This window comes from Panthera tigris, chromosome D1 (genome assembly GCF_018350195.1).
Source record: "Panthera tigris isolate Pti1 chromosome D1, P.tigris_Pti1_mat1.1, whole genome shotgun sequence".
Taxonomy (NCBI): Eukaryota; Metazoa; Chordata; class Mammalia; order Carnivora; family Felidae; genus Panthera; species Panthera tigris.
Genome location: NC_056669.1, coordinates 69,420,646 through 69,447,756, shown reverse-complemented (window position 1 = coordinate 69,447,756; position 27,111 = coordinate 69,420,646). Strand labels below are relative to the sequence as shown.

General features: G+C 37.6%; 1 protein-coding gene across 6 annotated transcripts in view; it reads right to left on the bottom strand.

Moving 5' to 3' along the window:
* FAR1 (fatty acyl-CoA reductase 1) overlaps window positions 1-27,111 on the bottom strand; it is a 74,686-nt gene that overhangs the window by 26,140 nt on the left and 21,435 nt on the right. For 3 of the 6 annotated variants that reach the window (XM_042959341.1, XM_042959338.1, XM_042959337.1), the window contains 2 exons: window positions 8,291-8,486; window positions 4,279-4,454 (listed from right to left, as the gene is read on the bottom strand). In XM_042959341.1, coding sequence (XP_042815275.1) covers window positions 4,279-4,454; window positions 8,291-8,479 — 365 coding nt within the window. In that variant the 5' untranslated portion in view covers window positions 8,480-8,486. Of the gene's footprint in view, window positions 1-4,278; window positions 4,455-8,290; window positions 8,487-10,124; window positions 10,146-10,356; window positions 10,457-27,111 lie in introns of those variants that run through there. The other 3 variants (XM_042959339.1, XM_042959340.1, XM_042959342.1) reach the window with 3 other exon arrangements.

Here is a 27,111-nt window from a genome sequence, read left to right as displayed (position 1 = left end):
ACCACCATTCAATTTCTACTCCATTGAACTTCAGGCTGAGACCCTGACATGTTAGATCAGAAAGCATTTAATACTAAAAATATATGTGTGTGTGTGTGTGTGTGTGTGTGTGTGTGTGTGTGTATAAAATATTCTCACGGTTTGATTATATGGAGTCATAAATGCATCTTAAATAACATTAGCTTTTGGAAGATGGGGCAAAATGAACAAATCTTTATAATTATGATCCCTATCATTAACACGGACATAGAAGCCGTTCCAAAAAAAAAGGAAGAATTCAACTTTAACTGCCAATAAATTTTCTTGTTCATCTATCTTGTACAGACATTCTGGACTGTTCAAAATTTGCATTGATAGGGGCGCCTGAGTGGCTCGTCTGTTAAGCGTCCGACTTCAGCTCAGGTCATGATATCATGGTTCATGAGTTTGAGTCCCAAGTCAGGCTCTGTACTGACAGCTCAGAGCCTGAAGCCTGCTTTGGATCTGTGAGTGTGTCTCTCTCTGCCCCTTCCCCGCGGCATTCTGTCTGTCTCTCTCTCAAAACTAAACATTAAAAAAAATTATACAAAATATGTGTTGATAATACTAAGACCTTATACCAGAGATCTCATGCTTGCCATGACAGACACCTGAGAGCTTATTAAAAATGCAGACTGGGGCACCTGGGTAGTTAAGTCGGTTAAGAGTCTTGATTGGCTCAGGTCCATGACCTCACAGTTCCATGAGATCACGCCCCACATTGGGTTCTGTGCCGATAGCACAGAGCCTGCTTGGGATTCTCCCTCTCTCTCTGCCCCTTCCCTGCTCATGCTCACTCACACTCCCTCTCAAAATAAATGAACATTTAAAAAAGAAAAGAAAAAATGTAGATTGTTGGACCTCACCCTCAGACACCTTGTAATGTCTGAATTGAAGCCTAGAAAACTATATTTTAAATAAGCTCCCCAGGCCATTCTGATATCTCTTTCCTCCTTCCCCACTTCTGAGAAAATGCTTCCTAAGTGAGATCTCACCACTACTACTGCTGATTTTTTTTTCTTAATTTAATGAAGATGCAGACACAGATGTCTAGGGACCAATTAATCAATCTTAAGGTAAGAGACCCAGACGTCTATAATTTAAAATCATACCCAGAGGTCTTGCTACAAATTAAGATTCCCGGGTACTATCCCAAACCAGAGGGTCTGAATTTTGCAAGTATAGTCTAAGATTCTGCATTTTTAACACATTTTCCAGGAATTCCTAAGATTCATAATGCATTCTTAAGTGGAGAGTTGATGCCCTTAGACTCAACTTAGCTTCTTGATCTCTTCTCATCATCCATCTTCACTTCTACTCCTTTCTTGACACCTACTCTCCTATTCATAAAGTTCATAGTCACATATTCTCATGTTCCAATTGCTACATCTCTGACATCTCACACTAGTTTCTTGATACTCTCCTACTCTCAACTCCACAGGCCCTGTCCGACCTTCACTTTCCTTATTACCTTAGGGGCACCAAAACCCAGGATCAACTATTTAAGAAACTCCCTTCATTATCCTCAAAATCACTCTCTCCTCATCTTTCTCAGGTCAGTATTTCTTTATAATGCATAATCTTGATACCCACTTTTTCCCACCTCAAGGTTTATAAACCACCATATCTAAAACTAAATGAGCTCTACTGCCTCTCAATTCTCACAGCACTTAATGTATGCTCTTCAGTAACTCCTTATTTTCTACGCTTTATTATGGTTATTTAAGCAATCTATCTCCCTTATTAGACTATATGGACTTTGCAAACAGGATCTCTGTGCAATTTATCTTGGTTTCTCCCAAAATACTGGGTATAATATTGGAAGTATAATCTGGGTTATTTTTTGCCCTGGCAATAAAGGCTTTGTGCCATTTTTTATTTGTGGGTTAACTTAAAAAATGATTATAAAGAGTAACTGTTTTTTAAACAGTTATTATATACCAACCTACGGTATTTAAAAAAAAAATTTTAATCTTTATTTATTTTTGAGAGAGAGACAACGTGTGAGGCAGAGAAGGAGCAGAGAGAGAGGGAGACACAGGATGCGAAGCAGGCTCCAGGCTCCGAGCCATCAGCACAGAGCCTGACACGGGGCTCAAGCTCACGACTGTGAGATCATGACCTGAGCCAAAGTCGGATGCTCAACCAACTGAGTCACCTAAGCGCCCCCCTAAACTATGGTATTTTAGAATGTATGGCCCAAATCTAATGTTGCAATATTCCCACTTACATGTTAATATCCATTAAAACTGCTTACCAGAAAACAATAATTTCAATGTAATGACTAAGGTTAGGTCAGTAAATATAGATGCCTTGACAAGGCAACAGAGTTTATAATTCATCTATAATGCCCATTCCACTATGAGATCGTTAGTAAAAGAGAGAATAATGTAAAGATTTCCCTTTCGTTAATGGTAGCCCCGTGTACCCTGAGGAGGATAGACAGAGGGAGAAGGTTCCTTGAAAATTTGGTCCGTAAGTCACTTTGAGGAGTTTCATCCTAATTAATGTTGCCAGTCTGCAAATCAATTTCCCATTTAAAAGCACCTACAGCACAATTATCCAATAAACATATACCTGTTTTTCTTGAAAACAGTTTCATAAGGCTGTGTGAATTTTCTGTTGGTTATGAAAAATAATGAAAGCTAGAACTATGGGGGGAAATATCTGTTAGGCTGACTATTTAATACTAAAAACCTACCTGTAATCACACTATCCAAAGATAAGTGGCAAGTATCGAAAGATGTTATCTAAATACACATATATGTACACACATCTTTTATGAAAGTGAGATTCTACCATACCTCTACTAAGATTCTTTTGTCACTTTTGAATCATGAACACATAACGGCTGCAGAGAAACAACTAAAAATAAATAAATTATTATCACCAGATAATAAAAGATAAAGTCAAAGTTAAAACTAAGGTATGTAATTCCAAAGCTCATGTCCTTTCTGGTACACTCAAGTATAAAATGGACTTGCCCACGATATCACAGTGGTAACATTAGCACAGAATAAAATAATGCATGAGAAAATACCCTGAAAACTATAAAGTACAATTAAAGAAATGTAAGTGACTACTACAGTGCCCTCACCTGGAACATAGGCAAAACATATTTTAATGCTTTGGCACTGAACTGTTACATTATATATATATAGTATCAATTAAGGTTTATACTTCTATATAGAAGACTTGATGAGAAATAATCTCAAAACCCTTTATAATCAAAATTTAACTTAAAAACATTCTAGGAAGGCCTTCAAGTAATTGTGAAACCTAAAATAATCTGCACCACTTTAACTGGCATACAATCGACCATACAATTAGATTAACATTATAAAATGGTATTTTTGAACATACCATCAAAAAGAATCCTTTGAATAAGCACCATTTTTCGAAGTACATATTTGTTAGACTTTTTTTAAAAAAAGTAAACATTTAAAAAGCTTTTTTCTTGAAAAGGCATCTGGACAGGGGCGCCTGGGTGGCTCAGTCGGTTGAGCATCCGAATTCGGCTCAGGTCATGATCTCGCAGTCCGTGAGTTTGAGCCCCGCATCGGGCTCTGTGCTGACAGCTCAGAGCCTGGAGCCTGTTTCAGATTCTGTGTCTCCCTCTCTCTGCCCCTTCCCTGCTCATGCTCCGTCTCTCTCTGTCTCTCAAAAATGAATAAATGTTAAAAAAAATTTTTTTTTTTTTTAAAAAGAAAAGGCATCTGGACAGAAGTCCAGGTTATTTTTCTAATTAAACTCATGTCCAATGTAGCCTATCCCTAACACTGCTACCAAGTTTTTTAAAAAAACACAAGGTATGACTTAAGTTTATAAGCCATTTTATCTTATGCTACAAAACCTGAGCCTAATTTTTTTCTAATTTTCAGATGGGTATGTGTGGAGTGGAAAAATAAATCTGCTGGGGTATAGGTTTCTGAAAAAGTGGAGGAAGAGGAAACAAACACTATTAGTTGTTAAAACTAACACTCCTACTGAAGGTAAATTTCTCTTTCTTCTACTCTGTGTTTCCCTGCCCTACACTTAAATTCATGGCAACTTCTTCTAATACACAGACACTAGCTATCCAATGTTTTTAAATTGATAACAAGGAGAAAAACTCCTTTAACACTCTTTAGGTCACCAAAAGCTACAATTGACACAGGGCAAACAGTTTCAAATCACTTTCAAAACAATTTGACTAAAAAGAATTCAAATAGATCTTTTAACTATGTTGAAGTTCACATATCATATAATATCTTTACTTACCTTAAATTTTCATTAAACCTTACTGTAGCTGCACAGTGGAATATAATATTGATAGAATCTATGATGATCTCTTTATCTTCTTCACTAAGAGCCAGTTTAGGTTGGGTGAGTTCACTGTTGATCGCTATAACTTTCTCTCTAAAATCTGGATTTTCATCTCTCAATCTGTCAAAGAGCTATCCAAGGGGAAAAAGTATTTTAAGGCAGTATTTTTCAACTTTCTAAAACCCATTAGCACCCCACCAAGGATCGTTATTCTTAAAATGCCAACTAAGTTCATCCTAAAATTTCTATTCTTAATTGCCATCATTCTGTATATAAAACACCCTATGAAGCCCACATTATTATCCCCATTTTACAGATGAGGAATCTGAGATATACAGAGGTTAAGTAACTTGCCAAGGACACAGAGCTGGTAGTGTGCAGAGTTAAATCTGAACTGTTCACGCCTTTGCTGACTAGATTATATTGTCCCTCAGACTTAAACAGTACAAACATTAGGACAATGTTTAAAATGACCATTCAAATTTCTAAAATCCAGATCTTAATATATCACTTCATTTTATTTTTGGTTTTATTCCATTTCAGTTGATTACAGTACAATACCATTATTCGTAGTCTACATAAAATCTGAGACCAAAGTTTAAGGGGAAAAAAAAGTACGTTGAAGGAAAAAAAATACTGGTAAGCAAATATGCAGATTAGACTCTGGGACAAACTTGAGAAATAGCATATATACAGGATTCTAACCCAAAAATTCAATATTATTTAAGTATTCCAGAAGGAATGAATTAACTAAAGATTCAGTTAGATCCCAAAATGATTACAGTGTAAAGGCACATTCAGTTGTGAGTCAAATTTAATTTTTCATCCCAGATTTCACAGAAGAGCACTGATGCTATCTCCAGATCCCTCCTCTATTACACTTTGACTCTCCATTTCATTTCAAGTCCATACTTGCAGTTTAAGCAGAGATTCTCGATCTGGAAAGAAAGTCTATAGACAGCACATATAATTTTCACTTTCACTTCCCTTCTACTACTGTTAGCTAGTGACTTCAATATTAATGTGTTCTTATATTAATTATTACATATCTACCAAGTACTTCATATGAGCCAGGCACCTTCTAGACACTGAGAAAACAAAGCAATAATCTTTGCCTCAAGCTCTTTAGAGTCTGATTGGAAAAATCAGACAAACGAACAATTAATATACAGTGTTAAAGGTAATAAAATAGGGTAATATTACAGTGCTATGGGACTGTATGGGAGAAACAACTAACCGAGCTGGGGAAGGACCAGAGATTATAAAGTTGAAGAACAGTGTTCCAGGCACAGAAAGCAGCATGTATAACCACCTGAAAGTGAGACAGCATTTATGTTTGGGGAGTTAAAAAGAAGTCAGTATGACTTGGCCAATGACTCAACATGAGGGATAAGGAAATGTGAACTCCACAAGGACAGGGACCACATCTACTTTGCTCAGCACACAGGTCGTAAATAGCCGAGCGCCTGGCAAGATGCGGACATGATGAACACTTGTTAAGTGAATAAATTCATTAGGTGGAAAATACTGGAAGAGCAAGAAGTACAGTTATGGAGATACAAGTTCAGTTTTCTGAAGGATGGGTGTGAAGTGCCCATGTGGCATCCAGAAGACAGGTCTAGTAGAAACAACTGGCTCCGTGGGTCTGGGAGTTTAGGGGAGAGAAGAGCCAGGCCACCCAAATAGACTTTACTACCCCCACACAGGTAGCCCTGGGAATAGAAGACCACCCAGGTAGCAGCAGTGATGAGCACCCAAGGTCCAGACTAGATGAAGCTTTTTCCAAATCTAATTTAAAATACAACCATTTGTCTCACATAAAACAGAAGGTGCTGAGTAATCACCTAACTGGATCTAGACGAGATCAAGGCCTAGGACAGAACTCTGGAGAATATCAATATTTAAGGGGCAAGCAGAAAAAAATCAACCTGAGGAATGATCAGAAAAGTACTTTTAACACCTTGAATTTACATTTTTCATTCTCCCAGATTGCCAAGGACCTTTTAACTCCCCATCGTATCAGATATCTCCACCACCAAGACAGGCTCATGCTGTTTCACAAGTTACATCTCAAACCTGATACTCTTCCCTTTCTAGCTATTTATTCAATACTATGTCTTCCGGTGCTTTTAATTCACCGGTACCCTAATTAGTTCCTCCTTTACTATGTTCACTAATGCCCTCTTTGATATACTTTATTCCCTTTCTAGAATTTATTTTGTGGTTAATTATTTTAGTTAATCATCACCATCTTAATGGAGTTTCCTTTCCCAGAGACATTCCTCAGTGGTTCTCACCTTGGGGAAATTGTACCCCCCAGGGAACATCTGGTGACATCTGGAGACATTTTTGATTGTCACGACTGGGAGTGTGGGGGGAAGGGGCTTCTGGCATCTAGCAGGTGGAGTCAAGAATGCTGCTGATCACCCTACAATGCACAGGACAACTCCTGATAATGAAAAATTATCCTGTCCAAAATGTCAATAGTTTGAGAAACTGTACTATAAGATAATGTCCCACTACAGCATATGCTCCTAGCCTATGCTCTTTACTCCTGTTTCAAAATCATAGCAGGCTTTACCTTTAAGTTTCTTACTAACTTCAAGTGCGCATTCATTGATACTTGACATAAAAAAAAACTCATCTTATTGATTTACTAGCAATGCTATACACATAATGGGGAATGAGTAGCCTAGGATTAAGTGGCAGGACGGACCAGGAAGGAATTAAAGGCATAGATAAAATGACACAATTTTATGGATTACTTTAGTCAAAATTTAGACAAATATATGAGGACAAAGTATCTTTATATTGAAAATAATGGTCATATGTTTTGGTTAAGTCACATAAGTTCAATAAATTGCAGGCTTTAATAAGTGTAAGGTATGCTTTCTCTTTACAAATTAGACTTATTGTGGAGAAAAGTCTTTAGATCCACTGCCCTGGAGGTCCCAGAGGAGATGCCCAAATCTTTGACATTTTACCCGAGCCCCAATTCCAACCAAGACATTAACTTCAATAACTGTTCCTATTTGGTCTCTCTTGACACTTCTATACCCTCTCTTCTCTCTTAAAAACTCTCTAACTTGTAGGCAATCTTCATTATGGCAAGGATTCTATCTTATTTATCCCTCCATTCAACCCCTACATCAATCAAGTTCCCAGCACTGAATATGCATAGTAAATGTTTTCTGAAATATAAAAAATGAGTAACAATGAATCACCTCCCACTAGGGGAGGGAGTAATCAAGAAGGGAATTAAAGCATACTAATTACAAGTGATTAAAAGGTACTAGATAATACCTAATAACTAAAAACTTACATAGCTACTGTACTAAACTTACTATCAATGAATGTCAGATAATCTAATTCATTCATTCTGAGAGAATTCAAAGCTTAGGATTATGAAATAATTTTACTCCAGCTCATTTCCATTTTTTTCTTAGCAATATTTTTCTAAAGGTTCAAAATACATGACATATTCTCATATCCTATATTACCCCTCTGTCATCATGTTATTTGTCCAATAATAATATGTGACTTTTCTACTTCCTAATACTGTTATGGGAAGCAATCAGTGCTTACAAATTTTTAAGTGTTATCACAGCACAGTGTTTCACAGCACATTAGGTAGTTAGAAACTACGTCTTCGTTATTATTATTCTGAATACTATTTAAAATATCTAGTAATTACAAACAATATGTTCCAAATATTCTGAAAACACATTAAGTATGTACCATATAGCTATTTTAGAACTTGTTATACAATTTTGCCCATCACAGAGGAAACCTTCCTTTCTCCTACTGATCACAAGTCATATCCCATTTATTACCATCCTGCACGACTTTTTTTTTGGTACTAATTTTTTCAGGACACTGAAGAAATAAACTGAACTGTTGATGATTACAGTAATTATACATACACACGTTCTTTTCTTTCTTCCAAGTGATCATTTTCTACACTTACCTTGCCACTAATAACTTCTTCTACTCGCTCTTGGGGTGTCTGTCCCGCTTTCTGCCTCACCAAAACATATACTGAATTCACCTTAGGACAAGACCTCAGCAACTTTTCCAGAAGTACCTTCCCTAGGAAACCGGTAGCTCCAGTGAGGAGGACATTCTTGCCTTCATAGTACTCTGGGATTGAAACCATTCTGATCCTAAGGAAAACACAGCAAATAAAGATCAGTTCAAAGATTTGTTACTTCTTATGCACTAAAAATCTCTTGCTATTCAAATAAACAGGCAAAAGTCAAAGTTGAATATTAGCAAAAGGGGACTTTAACCTCTGGTTAACTGTAGTAAAGTGGAAAGAATAACGAACTGCAAAAGTGATTTCTGGCCCCTGTGTTTTCCACCTGGATCACCTCAGACACTTAAGTCACTCACCTTCTCTGGGCCTAGGTTTCTTTAGTCGAGTATGTACTAAATGACTTCTAAAAATTCCTTCCAGCAATAAGAACTCAAATCTTCACTTAAACCTCAGTTAAACCCTACACACAAATGAATTCTATTTCACTGTCTCCAAAAGGATTTATAACACCAAATAGAGGTCAGCAGCAAGACTCAACTGTCTAGCTTGTATAACATGGCGGGGTATCATATTCGCCTATCATCACCAGTTGAAACAAGAAGAGGTAACATCAAGTCCTTTCTCTTCCATGTCTGTAGTGACAATATATCCAAAAGGTGCTTAAATCTCCCTTTTAAAAAAGTCATAGTAAGAAATACGTGAGCTGAATTATCCCCTTTGTCCAAATTCCACTAAAACAGCAGAAAAGATAGTATACTAAGAGACTGAACAAACAAAAGAACCATGATGAATGGAAAAAAACAAGATGCAGAAGGATTCATGCAGTCTGTCACTATTCAAAGCTCAAACCCTTTCAAAACAATGCTCTTTGTTGTTCAGAAATGCACACACAAGATGATATTAACAGATGCATGAGAGGGAGTGCAATACAATCAGAGAATAGGAACTTCAATTTATGTTTTCTTTAAGTTAGGGAGTAGATACACGTGTTTTATGTTCTAACTTTCATAATTAAAAAAATAATAAATTCATAACATCTAAAGATAAGAAAAAGACCCATTAAAGAGCAGAAGGGAGGTGCCTAGGTGGCTCAGCCAGTTGGGCATCCGACTTTGGCCCAGGTCATGATCTCATGGTTCTCGAGCCCCGTGTGGGACTCTGTGCTGACAGCTCAGAGCCTGGAGCCTGCTTCGAATTCTGTGTCTCATTCTCTCTCTGCCCCTCTCCAACTTGTGCTCTGTCTCTCTTTGTCTCTCAAAAATAAATGTAAAAAAAATTTTTTTAATAAAAAAAATAATAAAATAAAATAAAAAGCAGAATGGAGAGAAGGAAAGAGTTTCTAGAAGAAAAAGATAAGACTAAGTTGACAGAAAAGCCATAGCAGAAGAAATAGCAACCCAAGCAAAGCAAGCATAGGAAAGGACTTATAAGGAGGCAAGAAATGTCCCAATTCCCTGAACAGAGAACACCAAGCCCAGAATCAAGAAACTGAATTAAAAGGGTGCCTGGGGGGCTCAGTCAGTTGAGCATCAACTTCGGTTCAGGTCATGATCTCACACTCGTGGGTTTGATCCCCATGTGGGGCTCTGCGCTGATAGCTCAAGAGCCTGGAGTCTGCTTTGTATTCTGTCTCCCTCTCTCTCTTCCCCTCCCCCACTCACACTCTGTCTCTCTCTCTCTCTCAAAATAAATAAACATAATAATAAAGTTTTAAATAATAAAAAGATAAATAAACTGAATTAAAGCATAGGGAAATCAGGGGCACCTGGGTGGCTGAGTTGGTTGAGTGTCCAACTCTTGGTTTTGGCTCAGCTCATGGTCCCAGGGTCCTGGGATTGAGCACCGCGTTGGGGTTCTGTGCTGAATGTAGAGACTGCTTAAGATTCTCTCTCTCTCCCTCTCCCTCTCCCCCGCTTGTGCACACTCTGTTTCTAAAATAAAAAAATAAAATTAAAAAAAAGTCATAGGGAAATCAAGGGAATTAAAGGATTGCTCACAGAACAGCAGAGCCACTCAAGACAGCCTTACTTCCGGTATAAACTTGAGCTCCCAAGGCTTAGTATCCAGATCTGCTGAGAAGGACATCCAGCATGGGTGCTAGGGACAAAAGAAAAGTAGGGCTGAGCCTGACATTGCTCCAGACATCCACAAATGACGGGGGAGGTGGAGAATCAAGAGAGAGGAAACTAAACCAACGAAAGAAAAAAGTCTCAAAGTACTTGAGCCCTAGAATAAATTTTAGGTCCTAAGCCTATCTATCTGGCTGCTGTTGGCCCTTAAAACAAATTCACAAAGGGGCGCCTAAGTGACTCAGTCAAGTAAGCATCCGACTACAGCTCAGGTCATGATCTCACAGTCCATGGGTTCGAGCCTCACATCAGGCTCTGTGCTGACAGCTCAGAGCCTGGAGCCTGTCTGTCTCCCTCTCTCTATGCCCCTCCCCTGCTGGTGCTCTGTCTCTTTCTCTCTCAAAAATAAATAAACATTTAAAAAAATAAAAAATAAAGTTACTATAAAACTTCAGGCGACTGGGTAGCTCAGTTGGTTAGGTATCCAACTTCGGCTCAGGTCAAGATCTCGCAGTCTGTGAGTTTGAGCCCCACTTCGGGCGCTGTGCTAACAGCTCAGAGCCTGGAGCCTGCTTCGGATTCTGTATCTCCCTTTCTCTCTGCCCCTCCCCCACTCATGCTCTGTCTCTGTCTCTCAAAAATGAGTAACATTAAAAAATTTAAAAAAACAAATAAACTCACACAGAATTCTGCATCAGTAATCTCATTCAGAGAAAAGCTCTTTTGGAAAAACAGACCGCAAAAAACTGAGAGGAAGCCAGCCAGTATCAGCCCCCAAAACCAACCACCCTGATCCTTCATAAACATGACTAGATAACCAAAGATCACCAGATATTTAAGAAATACCTAACAAAATAAGAAGAACCAAAATGAAAAGCAACGGAATCAACCACTAAGGAAACAAGGGCAATAAAATTTTAAACAGAATTTAAATTCTAAAGAAATTCTCCAAGCCATTCACAAAAATATTGCATCCATAAAATAGCAAAGTACATGAAAAAGGAACAGAAGAATAAGAAAGCACTTGAAAATCCAAAATCCAGATGTATAGAGAAAATCCAATAAACACATAAATAAACTATTAGAATTAAATGAAGTTAAGAAGGTCGCTAAATACGAAGTTTATATGGAAAAAAGCAAATGTATTTCTATACATCAGCGACACGGAAAACGAAGTAACAAAAAACTGGAACCATTTAAGATACCATCCCAAACACCAAAACACTATGGAAAACAGCAAGTATTAAGGAAGACACAGAGAAACTAAAACCTGTGCACATCACTTGTGGGAACATGAAATGGTTCAGCTGCTATGGGAAAGGTAGTGGCACCTTAAAAAGTTAAACAGAATTATACAACCTTGCAGTTCCATTCTGAGGCATATGCCCCAAAAACTGCCAACAGGTACTCGAACAAGTACATGCGTGTTTATAGTACACTGTTCACAACAGCCAAATAGTACAAACAGCTCAAAACGTCCATTAACAGATGAATGGATAAACAAATTATGGTATATACCTACAGCAGAATACTATTCGGCCATAAAAAGGAATGAAGACCTGACACACACTACAATCGAGGAATGAGCCTCAAAAACATACTAGGTGAGGGGCGCCTAGGTGGCTCAGTCGGTTAAGCATTCAACTTCGACTCAGGTCATGATCTCACAGTTTGTGAGTTTGAGCCCCACATCAGGCTCTGGTGCTGACAGCTCAGAGCCTGGATCCTGCTTCGGATTCTGTCTCATTTTCTCTCTGCCCCTCCCCCAAGTATGCGCTTGCTCTCCTTCTCTCTCTCTTTCTCTCTCTCAAAAATAAATAAAAATGTAAAAAAAAAATTTTTTTTAAACATACTAAGTGAAATAAGTCAGATACAAAACATCAATACTACAGGATTTCATTTATATGAAATATCCAGAATAAATAAATCCATAGAGACAGAATGCATACAGGTGGTTGGCAGGGGCTGAGGGGTGGGAGAGTGGGCAGTGGAGACAAAATGCTTAAGGAGCTTTACTCTGCAGTGATGGAAATGTTTTGGAACTAGACGGAGGTGGTGACTGCACAACACTGAACTGTACTAAATTGTTCACTTTAAATTTTTTTTTTAACGTTTATTTATTTTTGAGACAGAGAGAGACAGAGCATGAACAGGGGAGGGTCAGAGAGAGAAGGAGACAAAGAATCTGAAACAGGCTCCAGGCTCTGAACTGTCAGCACAGAGCCCGATGCAGGGCTCGAACTGCGAGATCATGACCTGAGCCGAAGTCGGACGCTTAACCTACTGAGCCACCCAGGCACCCCTAAATTGTTCACTTTAAAATGGTTCATTATATTGTGTAAATTTTACCTCGGTGAATTATATGTTTTTAAACTACCAGAAGGTAGAAGTAAATCTGAAAGATATTTGAGACCTCTATTCTGAAAACTACAAAACACTGAGAGAAATTAAACAATACCTAAATAAATGAAGAGATTTACTACATGCCTGGATTAGAAGACAACTTCTAAATAAATGAAATGTCAACTCACCATCCTTAGGGTCCATACAATCCCAATCAAAACCTAAGCTGTTTTTGTGGATGGAAACTAAGATCCTAAAATGTTACGGAAATACGATGGGCCAATAATAGCCAAGATAAGTACTAAGAACAACAAAGCTGGGGAACTTCATTACCGTATATCAAGACGTATTATAAAGCTGCAGGAATGTGGTACCAGGACAAAGAATAATGCAGTCAATTTGCTATCCATATAGAAAATGAATTTTGGGGGTCCCTTACTGGCTCAGCCGGAAGAGCGTGTGACGCTTGATCTCAGGGTCATGAGTTCAAGCCCCATGTTGGGTGTAGAGATCACTAAAAAAATAAATAAATAGAAACTTAAAAGAAAATGAATCTTGACTTCTACCTCACACTACACACAAAAAATGAACTCTAGATTGACTATACACTTAAATGTGAAAGGTAAGATAATTACAGGCCTAGAAAATGACAAAGAACATCTCCATGATATTGGGGTAGGCAAACATTTCTTAAATAGGACACAAGAAGTGCTAACCACAAAAGAAAAATATCGATAAACTGGAGGACACTAAAATTAAGTTCATCCCATAACACTGTAATAAGCAGAAAAGACAAATTAGAGGAAAAGATATTTGTGGTATGTATAATAACAACTGATTACCACCCAGAATATATAAACAACTACAACTCAACAAGGAGAAGAGATAAACTGATAGAAAAATGGGAAAGGCTTGAGGCAAACATAAAGGAGAATCCAAATGGCATTACCAAAGAAGATCCAAATGGTCAATCAGCACATGAAAAGGAACTCACCATCTGTAGTTATCGAGTTAAAATCACAATGTGATCCCACTACACTGTCCCCAATATGGCTAAAATGAAAAAGACAGACAATACACAGTATCGGTAAGGATGCAGAGAAACTGGAGCGCTCACCTACTGCTAGAGGAAGTACAGACAGGTTTAACACTTAGCAAAAGTGGCATTCCTACTAAGGCTGAACATTCATATATCATACTTCACAATTCCACTTCTAATTATATACCCAAGAGAAATGAGTATATACATTCACCAAAAGACTCATCAACAAGTATGTTCATGGGAGCACTATTCCTGTTAGCCCCAAATTAAAACAACCCCAATGTTTGTCAATAGTATGTTGTATAAATTATAGCATATTCACACAATGAAATATTAAAAAACCAATGAAATGAAGGAACAATCACTACATACAACATGGATGAGGCCCACAAGAATGCTGAGCCAAAGAGGCCAGACACAAACAGTGCATACTACATAATGCCACTTACATAAAGTTCAAAAACAGACAAAAACTCATCAGTTAAAAGAATGGTTATCTTGCAAAGAAGAGGCAGTGACCAGAAGAGGGTGGGAGGGGGCTTCTGGGAGACTAGTAATGTTCTATTTCTTGATGCAGGTTGGCTCAGTTTTTAAAAATTCATTAAGCTGTACACTCAGATTTATGGACTTTCTGAATGTATGCTACATGCCAATAAAAAGTTTACTTTAAAAAATAAAAACGTCGTGTGACCATAGGTCTTAGTTTGCCTGGAACAAAGCTGGTTTGTACATGCTATCCCACCTGAATTTTGAGTATAGCCCTCTGAAGTGTTTTAGTTTGCACAGTAAATTATATGGCTACTCTAGTTATAACCTGCTTCAGGTCTAAGCAAGACTATTTCAAGATTTCAGTGACCGAAAGCCTAATTAAAACTACAGCCCACTGACGGGAGATATGAAAAAAACTGCATCAATATACCTAATAAATCCAGTAGGTATTGATAACAACTATATGCTGATTACAAATGTTAACCACAGTGTGCTGAGAATATGACCTAGAACAAGTCATCTAATTCCCTCTCTGAGCTTCATTTTCTTCATATGTAAAAATGTATTCAATAAACATTTCTTAAGTACCTATTAGATACCAGGCACAAGAAAGTTTCCCACAGGTGTACATATGCATTTAAAACAGAAAAAATATCAGGCAGTTTTTCCTTTAATAATTGAGGGTTTATAGCCTGAATATGCGATTGGCTCAACCCTAAACTAACACAACTACATGTTTTTTCCCTCATCTACAATGTCTTTCCTCTAAAGCCTCAAAAGCAAATCTGTAAATAGAAAATTTTTACCAAACTTAATTCTTTCTCCTCAAGCGTAGCAGTAGAAAGGCTGCTTGCTAAGACAGTTTCAGGATGAAACTGCTTCTTACCAGTTTCAGGTACTGTTTACATGTGAGTTACACGGTTTTCTTCACGGAAGAAAGAACAGAATTCCCATAAATCTCCCACTTTATCACAATGTCACCAAAACTTTACAAGCATAGGCATTTTCAAACTCTAAGTATCCTTGACTCCCCCCATCCACCAATACATTTATTTCACCCTACTGCTAACTTATTGACAAAGCCAGCACAAATGAGAATTCTTTTAAGGCAAGTCCAGACTTGTAACATCTTCCACATAGCCCTGCCAATGTAGCCAGAAGCTACTAGAAAATGCCAGGAAAGAAAATGCTGCCAATCCTACAGCATGCTGTTTCAATTTCGACTGTGTGAGTTCTACATAGCAAGACATCAAAAGCTATCATCTGCTGAAAAACAGCTGCAGCACTGCAATGCTGAGGAAAAACTGCAACATTATCATTCCTGCGTGCTGGGGCGGAGGGGCTATAAAATGTGACTCATATTTATTTTTACTGTTCTTGAGATGCCTTCAAGAAAACATCACTTAACGGTGGCAGCTGAGTATTTTCTTTAAAAAATACCTTATCCTCACAGAACTACAACAAATAGTACTAAAATCTGTATGGAATCACTTAAGACCCCAAATAGCCAAAGCAATCTTGAGAAAGAAGAAAAAAGTTGGAGCTAGCACAATCAACAGATTTTAGGACACACCACAAAGCTGCAGTAATCCAAACAGTATGGTACTGGCACAAAAACAGACACACAGGTCAGTGGAACAGGATAGAGAGCCCAGGAATAAACCCATGCTCATATGGCCAATTAATCTATGACAAAGGAAGCGAGAACATACAATGGCGAAAGACAGTCTCTTGAACAAATGGTGTTGAAAAAACTGTCAAAAGAATGAAACTGGGCCACTTTCTTATATCATACACAAAACTCAACTCAAAACGGATTAAAGATCTAAATATGAGGGGCGCCTGGGTGGCTCAGTCGGTTAAGCGTCCGACTTCAGCTCAGGTCACGATCTCACGGTCTGTGAGTCCGTGAGTTCGAGCCCCGCGTCGGGCTCTGGGCTGATGGCTCAGAGCCTGGAGCCTGCTTCCGATTCTGTGTCTCCCTCTCTCTCTGCCCCTCCCCTGTTCATGCTCTCTCTCTCTCTGTCTCAAAAATAAATGAACGTTAAAAAAAAAATTAAAAAAAAAAAAAAAAAGATCTAAATATGAGACCTGAAACCATAAAACTCCTAGAAGAAGAAAACATGAGCAGTAATCTCGTTGACTTCAACCTTAGCCATATTTTTCTACATGTCTCCTCAGGCAAGGGAAACAAAAGCAAAAATAAACTACTGGAATTACACCAAAATAAAAAGCTTTTGCACAGCAAAGGAAACCATCAACAAAATGAAAAGGCAACCTACTGAATGGGAGAAGGTACTTGCAAATGATATATCCAGTAAGGGGCTAATATCCAAAATACATAAAGAACTTATACAATGAAACAAACAAACAAACAAACAAACAAACAAAACAATCCGTTCCAAAATGGGCAGAGCACCTGAATAGATATTTCTCCAAAGATACAGAAATGGCCAACAGGCATGTGAGAAGATGCTCAACATCACTAATTGTCAGAGAAATGCAAATCAAAGCCACAGTGAAATATCACCCCATACCTGTCAGAATGGTTAGCAGCAAAAAGACAAAAAACACAAACAACGTTTGTGAGGATATGGAAGAAAAGGAACCCTCCTGCACAGCTGATGGGAATGTAAATTGGTGCAACCACTATGGAAAACAGTACGGAGGCTCCTCAAAAAATTAAAACAAAATTATCCTATGATTCAGTAATTCCACTACTGGATATTTACCCAAAGAAAACAAAAACGCTAATTCAAAAAGATAATGCACTTCTATGTTCTTTGCAGCATTATTTACAATAACCAAGATATGGAAACAACCTAAGTCTCCATAGATGAATGGGTAAAGAAGATGTGATATACGTATACAATGGAACATTACTCAGCATATCTTGGCTAGAGAGTATTATGCTAATTGAAATAAGTCAGACAGAAAAAGACAAATACCATATGATTTCACTCATATGTAGAATCTAAAAAACAAAACAAACAAACAAAAAGTAGAAACAGGCCCATACACACAGAAAACAAACTAGTGGTTGCCAGAGAAGAGGGGTGGGGTGATAGGCAAAAACAGGTGAAGCAAGAGTGAGAGGTACAGGCTTCCAGTCATGGAATGAATAAGTCACAGGGATGAAAAGTACAGAATAAGGGATTTAATCAATGGTACTGTAATAGAGTTGTATGGTGACAGTTGGTAGCTACATTTGGGGTAAGCAGAAGATAATGTATAAAGTTACTGAATCACTATGCTGTACACCTGAAACTAATTTAACATTGTGTGTCAACTAAAATTAAAAAACAAACAAACCTTCTCTTATGGTTCAAAAGTTAAAGAGGCAGAAATCTTTCAAAAGACCAGTAAAAATGCTGGGTACCAAATGTTTCTAATCTTTCAAGGTATTCTTGCCAAAGTGGGTTTTCCTGGTGCTTTTATATTATGTATTTATATTTACATTAAGAAAACATATTACAAATGTACTTAAATGAAGATACATTCACTCACTTCCTACGTTCACTCACTTGAAGTCCAGATGGTACCACTTTGAAGCCATGAGATCCTAAGATAAAATTACTACTCTGAACCTGTTTCCTTATCTGTAAAAAGGGAACGTGAAATAGGTCTTATGGGCAAAAAGAGCCTGAAATGGCCACAAATGGAGAAACCATAGAGAACTTTCAAGATAGCACTCACTCAGTCAATATAAACTGCACCCTTGCAACATAACAGTACTCTCATAATAAATGTCTTAATATTAGTGGAAAGCTAATCATGCTGTCTCATTAGTTTTAGAAACTTGGTTAAGATAAACAAGTAAAGAGCAGATCCTACACCTCCGATTTCAACTTTTTTTTTTTTAAAGGAGTTCTTTCAATAGATAAAGCTATTAAAGTGAGAGATTAGGGTATTAGAATATTCAGAAAGCCACAAAAATCTAGCAAAGAAAAAAAAAAAAGCAGCTCTTCAGTACCAAGAAATAGGAATTCCTTTCCTTGAATTAGAGCTGAAAACTGTAATTAAAAGTCTTAATATTCTGTCAACTAGTTGTTTCAGACACTTGCTTAGAAGAAAGACAAATGTGAACAATTATGTGGAGAGCAGGGCAAGGTAGGAAGAAGGAATGAGAGGCAATTCCAAGGGCTTGAAGCCAAAGTTTGACAGAAGACTCACCAGTGATGACAAAAATACATAATAAAAATAAAGGAAAAGGAAAATCTATTAAGCACAAAAAGTTGTATCTCTCATGTTTTCAGATATAATTTTCCACAAGCCTCCTTAATAATTTTCTTGCCTTAGGTCACTCAGCACACCCATGGGCAGAGCCAAATTTGAAGCAATATCTTCACACTAAATCCCACATTTTGCAGGGGGGAATAAAGTTTCTACTTGCCCTTAGTGGTGAGGTAAAGGCATCAGCTCACTGATAAAGACTGAGTGCACAGCACTGGAAAAGAGGTTCAGAAGAAGTATAAAGTTGGAAAAGATGGTCTTGAAGGTCTGTTTCATTTTGCACAATTCACTACAGGAGTAAACAGAACTGCATTTTCCCCTACAGGGCCTTCAGACATATGATAGACACAAATCTGCTTCACAGAAAATGTTAACATGAAAAAAGGCAAATTCTGGTAGAAGAATTCTTAAAATTCCAAATCATTTGACAATAAAAGCAGAATAGACAATAAAAGCACCCATCCACCTGGGTGGATCAGTCCACTCTTGATTTCCACTCAGGTCATGATCCCAGAGTCATGGGATCCTGCTTAGGATTCTGTCTCCCTCTTCCTCTGCCCCTCTCCACTGCTCGTACTCTCATTAATTCATTCATAAACTCACACATACATTAAAAAGTTGATGGGCCAAACCAGCAACACAAATAGAAATGTAACTATTAACTGGTCAGGTAGACTCTTAATTAAAATTTAAAGGCAATTAGATTTACCAGGATTTCCCTGAGGGCAGCCAACAAAGAGAACATAAGAAGTTGGTCCATCAAACAGAATTTGACTCAAAGACCATCTAGATGGGCTTAATTATTTTCACTATCAGTCTGAATAAAAAGACATTATCCTCAGAAATACTCGTTTATCAGGCGCCTGTGTGGTTCAGTATGTTGAGCACCTGACTTTGGCTCAGGTCACGATCTTGCAGTTCATAAATTCGAGCCCCGCGTCGGGCTCACTGCTGTCAGTGCTGAGCCCACTTCGAATCCTCTGTCCCCCCTCTCTTTTGCCCCTCAAAAATAAATAAGTATTTTTAAAAAATAGAAATATGCCCTTATCAAAGGTTAGTGGATTTATTTCCAACTCCACTGCACCCAGCCCACTGCCAAGACCTTACTAGATAAAATCGTTCATTGGAATGTTAGAAACAAAAAACCCAGGTCAGTAGAGGTGGTAAGACAGGGTAGAAGACAAGATGCTCTGGGGTCTGTCTTAAGATAAGCAACAAATTCAAGCATGTTTCTGCAGGTATCTATACCAAAGTAATCCTATGGATCAGTGAACTTTGAAAACATGTATTGTACTTAACTGCCTATGAATAATCGTAGTGTTGTGTGAGGGAGCATGGTGGATCAGAATATACACTTAAATATGTCACTTTGCCATATGGATTACTGTGAGCAATCGAGATTTAACAGATACAGAAACAAGTCTTCCCTGAACTTCCCCTATCTGATTAAAAGCAGAAACTTCTGAGAAATGAGGACTGCCATGAAGACTCTGAGGGAGTTTTATGGTCATGAAGAAGATGTAAAGTTAGCACTGAGATGAGTCAGCACCAACAAACGTTACTAAAATAACCCTTATCTTCTATTACTTTTCTCATATATTTACCTTCCTACAATTTACTGCTTTTAGAAGCCCAAACTCCTTTTCCTTTGTCTAGTCACTTCTTCATAATGTTTTTGCACTTTTAATTAACTTCATTTGCTTTTTTATTTTAATTCCAGCGCAGTTAACATACAGTGTCATATTAGTTTCAAGTGTACAACACAGTGATTCAACAATTATATACATTGCTCAGTGCTCATCACAATAAGTGTACTCTTTAATTCCCATTACCTATTTCACCCATTCTCCCACCATCACTTCATAATTTATCACCCTTTGTTAATATGGTATATAAGCTCTCAAGTCTAACCACCTCTTTTTGGTTTTTCATGTCTTTTCTGTGAAGCCCTAGCCCACATAAAAAAAAAAGTGTTTATTTATATAATATATAAATACACACACACACACACCCCTCTCCTCCTGTTAATCTGGCTCTTGTCAGTTTAATTAACAGGCACCAGCCATAGAACTCAAGAGGGGAGAAGGAAAGTTTTTCCTCCCCTACAATGAGTAGGAAACTAATCTCTAGTGAACCCATTTTCAGTACTGTATGAAATCAGGCTCTGCTATAAACTGCTTCCTGCTAAATAATGTAGGCCCTTTGTGGAAACGACTTTCAGATGACCCTGATATGGTGGGAACCCCTGGGCTTTGAGTCTAACAGAGCTGGGTTGGAATCCAGTTTCACCCATTTATCTTGGGGGTGAACTTACTTAACCTATTTGGTTCTTTGGTTTTCTCATTTCTAAGATACAGATAGCATACCCAACCCTCCCTTTACTTCACAGCATCTGTGTAAGGATTAAATGTAATACACAAATGATGAGAAACGTAATTATATTTTCTTATTCATCTTCCCCATATTCTTTGGCAGTGATTCTCAGTACGATCCCTTGGCAGTCAGTCCAAACTACAATATTTTAGTCTAGAAATGTGTTAGGGGTCTTTTCCGGAAAAAAAAAAAAAATCACTTAATTATGAGTTTAATTTTTAGAGTAGAAAAAAATTTTATTACCAAAGTAAGACTAACAGCTATTTTATCTCTGGACAGGACACTGGTATATTCACATGTACATATACCCATTTTTTTTTTTAATTGGGGAAGGAAATGAATGATTTTAGCAGAAGCAGGCTTAAACCAAACCTCTGAGGGCCTGACAACAACTGACAAGACATGCCTACTTACTGGCTAACAGGGTTAACAAACCATCAAATGCTTCCTAAGGTAGGAAATCAGGCTATAGTCCCAAGGCAGCTTTATTAGGAGCAACCCAGGTAATCCCTCTACCCTGGAGGGTCTCAAACTTGCAGACGGTGGTACAGAACAACTAGAGCACTCCCAACACTAGTAGTACAGCAAGAGTGGATACAATTACTTTGGAAAACTGGCGACATTTACTAACGAACACCAAAAGATGTGAAGAACAAGAAGATTAAAGAAGTATTACTTGCAACATCCTAAAAGTGGGAAAAACTCAAATACTCATTAACAAAATAGATAAATACTGGCATACTCTAACAGAAAAATTCTATATAGCAATGAAACCGAAAGAGTTCTCAATACTAGTCAAAGAACCCAGATGCCAAAATAATACAGCTAGTGTGATTCCGTTCATACAAAATTCAAATAAAAGCAAATTAATCTAGGGGTCAGAAGTCAAGCTATTGTGGTCACTGCTAGGGAGAAGGGAGGAGGCACAGTGGTCTTCTGGGGCTCTAATATTCTATTTCTTGCCCTGAGTATGATTACATAAGTGAATTCATTTTATGATTAACCACGGATTAAACTGTACTTGTGAATTTCTCTGTATTAGACTTCAAAAAAAGTTTATTTTCCAGATGCTTTTTTCCTACATCATTAAAAGGTGCTTTGTTTTTTCATGCCTTTTTCCCAGATCTCACTATCAGTTTAAATAATTCCACAAGAGCCTCTGAGACGACACATCCACCTGCTCAAAAAGCTGCATAATTCCCTGTACTCACAGAATGAGTCTAGACCAGAAGGTGGCAACTTCTGCCCCAGGCCAAATCTCCCCGATTCCCAGTTGTTGTTGTTGTTTTTTTTAAGTTTATTTATTTATTTTTGAGAGAGGGAAAGAGTGCAAATGGGGAAGGGGCAGAGAGAGAGAGAATCCAAGCAGGCTCTCCACACCATCAGTACAAAGCCCGACCTGGGGCTCGAACTCACAAACCATAAATAAGAACATGACCGGAGCTGAAATCTAGTCAGACGCTTAGAACTCCTTAGCCGACCTAGCTCTTTCTTACCAGTTACCTCTCCCCAGAACCTGGCCCTAAACCTAGAGCCCCTATTTCAAAATTTTATTTCAATCCTAATAAATTCTGGACCCTCTGGACCCTGTGGAAATGAAACATTCTAGTGACAAAGTTGTATCCAAAGACCCCTGCTCCCGTTTCTCAAGGCACAAAATTTCACACCTTAAATATTTTTACCAGTCAAATTTAGAACCAAGTTCATGAGCCACTGCCCCCCCCCCGCCCCCCACCACCCCCTGCCCAGCCAAAAGGTTAATTTGTATACCCTCTTTGGGAGGCTCCAGCCTTATTTTTAGGCCAGGTGAATCTCTCTATTAGTGCTTCCCTAACTTTAATGGGCACACAAATGACCTGGAGACCTTGTTAACACACAGATTCTGATTCAACAGGTCTAGGATGAGCCGGAGATTCCTCATTGCTAATAGTTCCTAAGTGATGCCAGGAACCACACTGACTGATAAGACTGTACTAGACCCAGTGATCCTGAGTGCCAAGACTATTTAACAATCTGTAATAATCTGTTTTACTTAACAAGACAAAAAGGAACAAAAAATATCAAGACTATTCCCCCACTTTCACATGCACACACACCTTTACATTACATATCCATGGTCTTTAACATAAAATGTGACGTTCCATCTATAACCAATGCTCAATCTTACTCATTCTGAAAAATGCAAATGAATACTACAAGATTTATTTTTTCACTTACTTATGAGACTCACAAAGACCAAAAAATTGATAGAGTTTTTACACAAGTAAAACACTCTTTTCTTCTCTTTTTTTTTTTTTAAGTATGCTCCGCGTCCAACGTGGGGCTTGAACTCATGACCCCAAGATCAAGAGTCACATGCTCTACCAACTGAGCCAGCCAGGTGCCCCCACAAGTAACAGCCTCTCTTATGTGCTGGTAGGAATATAAACTAGTGCAAACCATGGGAGGGAATCTGACAATATCTATCAAATTTTACATGTTCATTACCTTTGCAGTTCTATTTCTAAAAGTTCATCCTGCAGCTATTCTTACAAGTGTGTGCAATGATGTATTTAATGCAACATAGATAGCAAAAGACTGAAAACCTAAATGTCCACCAACAGGTGAATAGCAAAGTGGCATATCCCTATAATGGCATATTCTGCATCTCAAAAAGTAATGAGGCGGTTCAACATATGTATACTGATAAGAAATAGCACTCAAGATAAATTTTAAAAGCCAAGAAGTAATATCCTATATGATACACCACCCTTTATGACACAGAAAAGGAATGAAAAAAAGTATGCACATGCTTATAAATACATAGATTATTTCTGGCAAAAAAAAAAAAAAGGCAAAAAATTGGTAATGATGGTTATCTCTGGGAGGGATAACTTGGTAAGTGGGGAACAGAGATGAAAAGCATTTACTTTGCACTACATATCCTTTTGTACATTGTTAAATTATGTACTAGGTGCATTGTGTTATATATTTTTTAAAGCACTTTTTATAAAATAGAAAAATCAGAGGGTACCAAAAAATATACGAAAGCACAAATTTTCTTTCTTCTCAGTCTCCACTATATTCTGTCTTCTATTTACAAACTCATTTTCACTGTTAGGAAAAAAGTTTGACAAATCTTTTTTTCTTGTGCAACAGAAGCAGGAAAGTTTATTACAGCAAAAAGAACACTCTCGAGATATGACAGTGGGCAAGAGAGAGACAGACCAAGAAACAGGGACAGAGACAGAGAGACTGAGCTGCACTTGACAAATCGTCGTAAAAGTAAAAAGGGTAGTGTTAAAAAAAAAAAAAGGCAGGGGGGATATTATCTTCTGCTAATCTTTATAACTTACATTTTCATTCCTTCTCTTTATTAGATGGAAAATTATTAGATTAGATTAAAAACCAGATGTTAACTAAGAAACTGTTGAATAACTAGACTCTAACAGACTGGATTTCCTGAATGCAATGTGAGAAATTCATTCCTCTTTAGGATAATCTTGACCTTGGGATCAGATGCACCTCTCTTCCATCTCCCGAGAGCTCATCTATGTTCACCATGTTCACTAAGTTGTCAAGTACACAGAACTACCAAATACAGTTCTGCAGTGAAGTCTGGACTTGTTCTACCTGTATATGTTTCTTTCTGCACCAGCATTTTTTAACACAAACAGTAAAATCTGACAAAGTATATTTGTAAGGACTTAGTTCTATGTTTTAGCAGTTATCAATTTATTTAGGAAAACTAAGCACTGAATATGAAAGTCTCAAGTTAATGTCTCACCATTCAATCAATCTTCCTATAAATTTCTACCACTTAATAGCTATTATCTTGAAATAAGGGTCCATTTAGCGGTCCTCCTATTAAAATCTGGCTCCTCTGTGCCCTCACCACATAAACAAACCCAAAGTAAAAACCTACCAATGGAGACAGCAGGGAGAGCCAATGGACAAAGAATAAGATAGTCCATTTATCTTTTCAATGGGAGTCACTGACTTCCAACCAGGGGTTATTATTCTGTGTTTAACATAGCACATCTAATCCCGTTTTGTCTCACTGTCCTAGACCTTTAATCTGGACGACCATGTGGTAGCAACACCAAAGGAAATTCAAACACTAGATAAAAAGTTGAGCTAAATGGTCTTTTAATACCCTTAAGATTCCATAACTAAAAAGTAGAAAAAAAATTTTTAAGTATCCTTAGAAGGTAGAATTACAAAATATTCTAAACAAACCGTTAGCAAAGATTTCTGTAAAGGGTTAGATAATAAATATTTTCAATTCTGTGGGCCATTCATACAATCTTAATACCAACTACTCAATTCTGCGATTTGGGGCACAAAATCAACCATGAATAATTAAGTAAATGAATGAGTATGGACATGTTCCAGTAAAACTTCATTCACAAAGAGGAAGGTAGTGTGAAAGTCAGTTTGTCAACCCCTATTCTAAACAATGATTTCCAATATTTCATATTCAGAAAAATGAATACAAAGGAGAAAGGCATCAAAGGGAAACCAGTATGGTCTGAAAATTCATCTCCTGTGATTTCACAACTACTATACTTACCATATGTGTCATGTAAAACAGACAGTAAATATTTGTTTGATGTAATATCGTCATAAACAAGCCAATACATGAATGCCAGGCTTCAGAAACAAATACGCCAGAGGCTAAATGCAAAATGAAGACATAACCTATAGTCTGTTTCAAAGTGTGTAAAAAAATCTGTTACTTTTAAAAGGAAAGCCTATTAAAATGTTCAGGGCTGAGGTTTGGGCAATATTATGTTGGAGAAAAGGCTACAAGTGAAGAAGAGCACAGGATACACTCTTGTTGCAGACTCAGAAACCCTAGATTACTATCCTTTATAAAATAATTTTGATGTAATAATCAAAAAATAACAGAGAATTTAAAGAGGTCATGAGCTAAGCCAACACTGTAGCAAGATATAAAAGTCTGTTTATATATTGATCCACGTCTAAAAGAACCTAGACTATTCTTCTCTACAGAAAAGTATAACATTGTTTACAATTTTCCTTAGCTAAAGGTTTTATATGGGGGTGGGGAGCAGGAAGGGAAGGAAGAGACTAAGCACATGATAAATATCACATAAAAATGAAAATCCTCCAGAAAACTGCATGTAGCTACAATAACCATGAGGGATCGCCTCAGCTTCTTGTTTTTCCTTTTGTTTTTCCACTAAAAGAGATGGGGATTAGGTATCTCTAAGTAACCTAAATTAGTTAACTCTCTAATCCAGAAGTTCATGAACAGGCTTTGGGGAGCAGGGATAGGGGTAGAGGTCCAAGAACACGTTAAAACAAAATGTTGTTGTGTATGTGCACAAGTACGCACTCCCAAGCATACACATACATCTTTCTAGGGAAAGAATCCAGTGCTTTTATCAGATTCTCAAAGGGTCAATGAGCCTAAACCATTAAAAACTACAATCAAATTTTATGTGTATTATGTGTGCATGCCGAAAAGATGAACTTAATGCGCAGAGAACAGACTTCATAGGTACTGGTGAAAAACCCCCTTCACATCTAATCTGGAGTAAAAATGCGTAAATGGTTAAAACCAATCTCCCTTGAGGCCTGTTACGGATTGAGCTGTGTTCCCCAAAAGAGATCTTTTGAATTCCTAACTCCCAGTACCTCAGCATGTGACCTTATTTGGAAACAGGATCTTTGAAGATGTAATTAGTTAAGGTAAATGATGTCACACTAAAGCAGAGTGGGTCACTAATCCAATTATCACCGGTGTTCTTATAAGAAGAGGGCCATGTGAAGACACAGAGATACACAGGGAGAACTCCAGAGAACTCCCATGTGACAACAAAACTAGCGATTAAAGTTATACAGCTACAAGCCAGAGAACATCAAAATTGCTACCAAAAACCTAGGAAGAGGAAAGGAAGGATTCCTCTGCAGGTTTCAGAGGGAGCATGGATTTCAATTTCAGACTTCTAGCCTCCAGAACTATGAAACAATAAATTTCTGTTGGTTAAAGCCACCCAGTTTGTGGTACTTTGTTACAGCAGTCCTAAGAAACTAATAGAAAGCCAAATATCATAGCAACTAAAATTAGGGTACAGTGGAAAGATCTTCTAAAGATGATGCATGTGCTCTCATGCAATAATATCATGGACACTTTCCAACACACATGATACAGCTTCAGTTACCAAAATACACTCTACTAAATACGTAAAAATGGA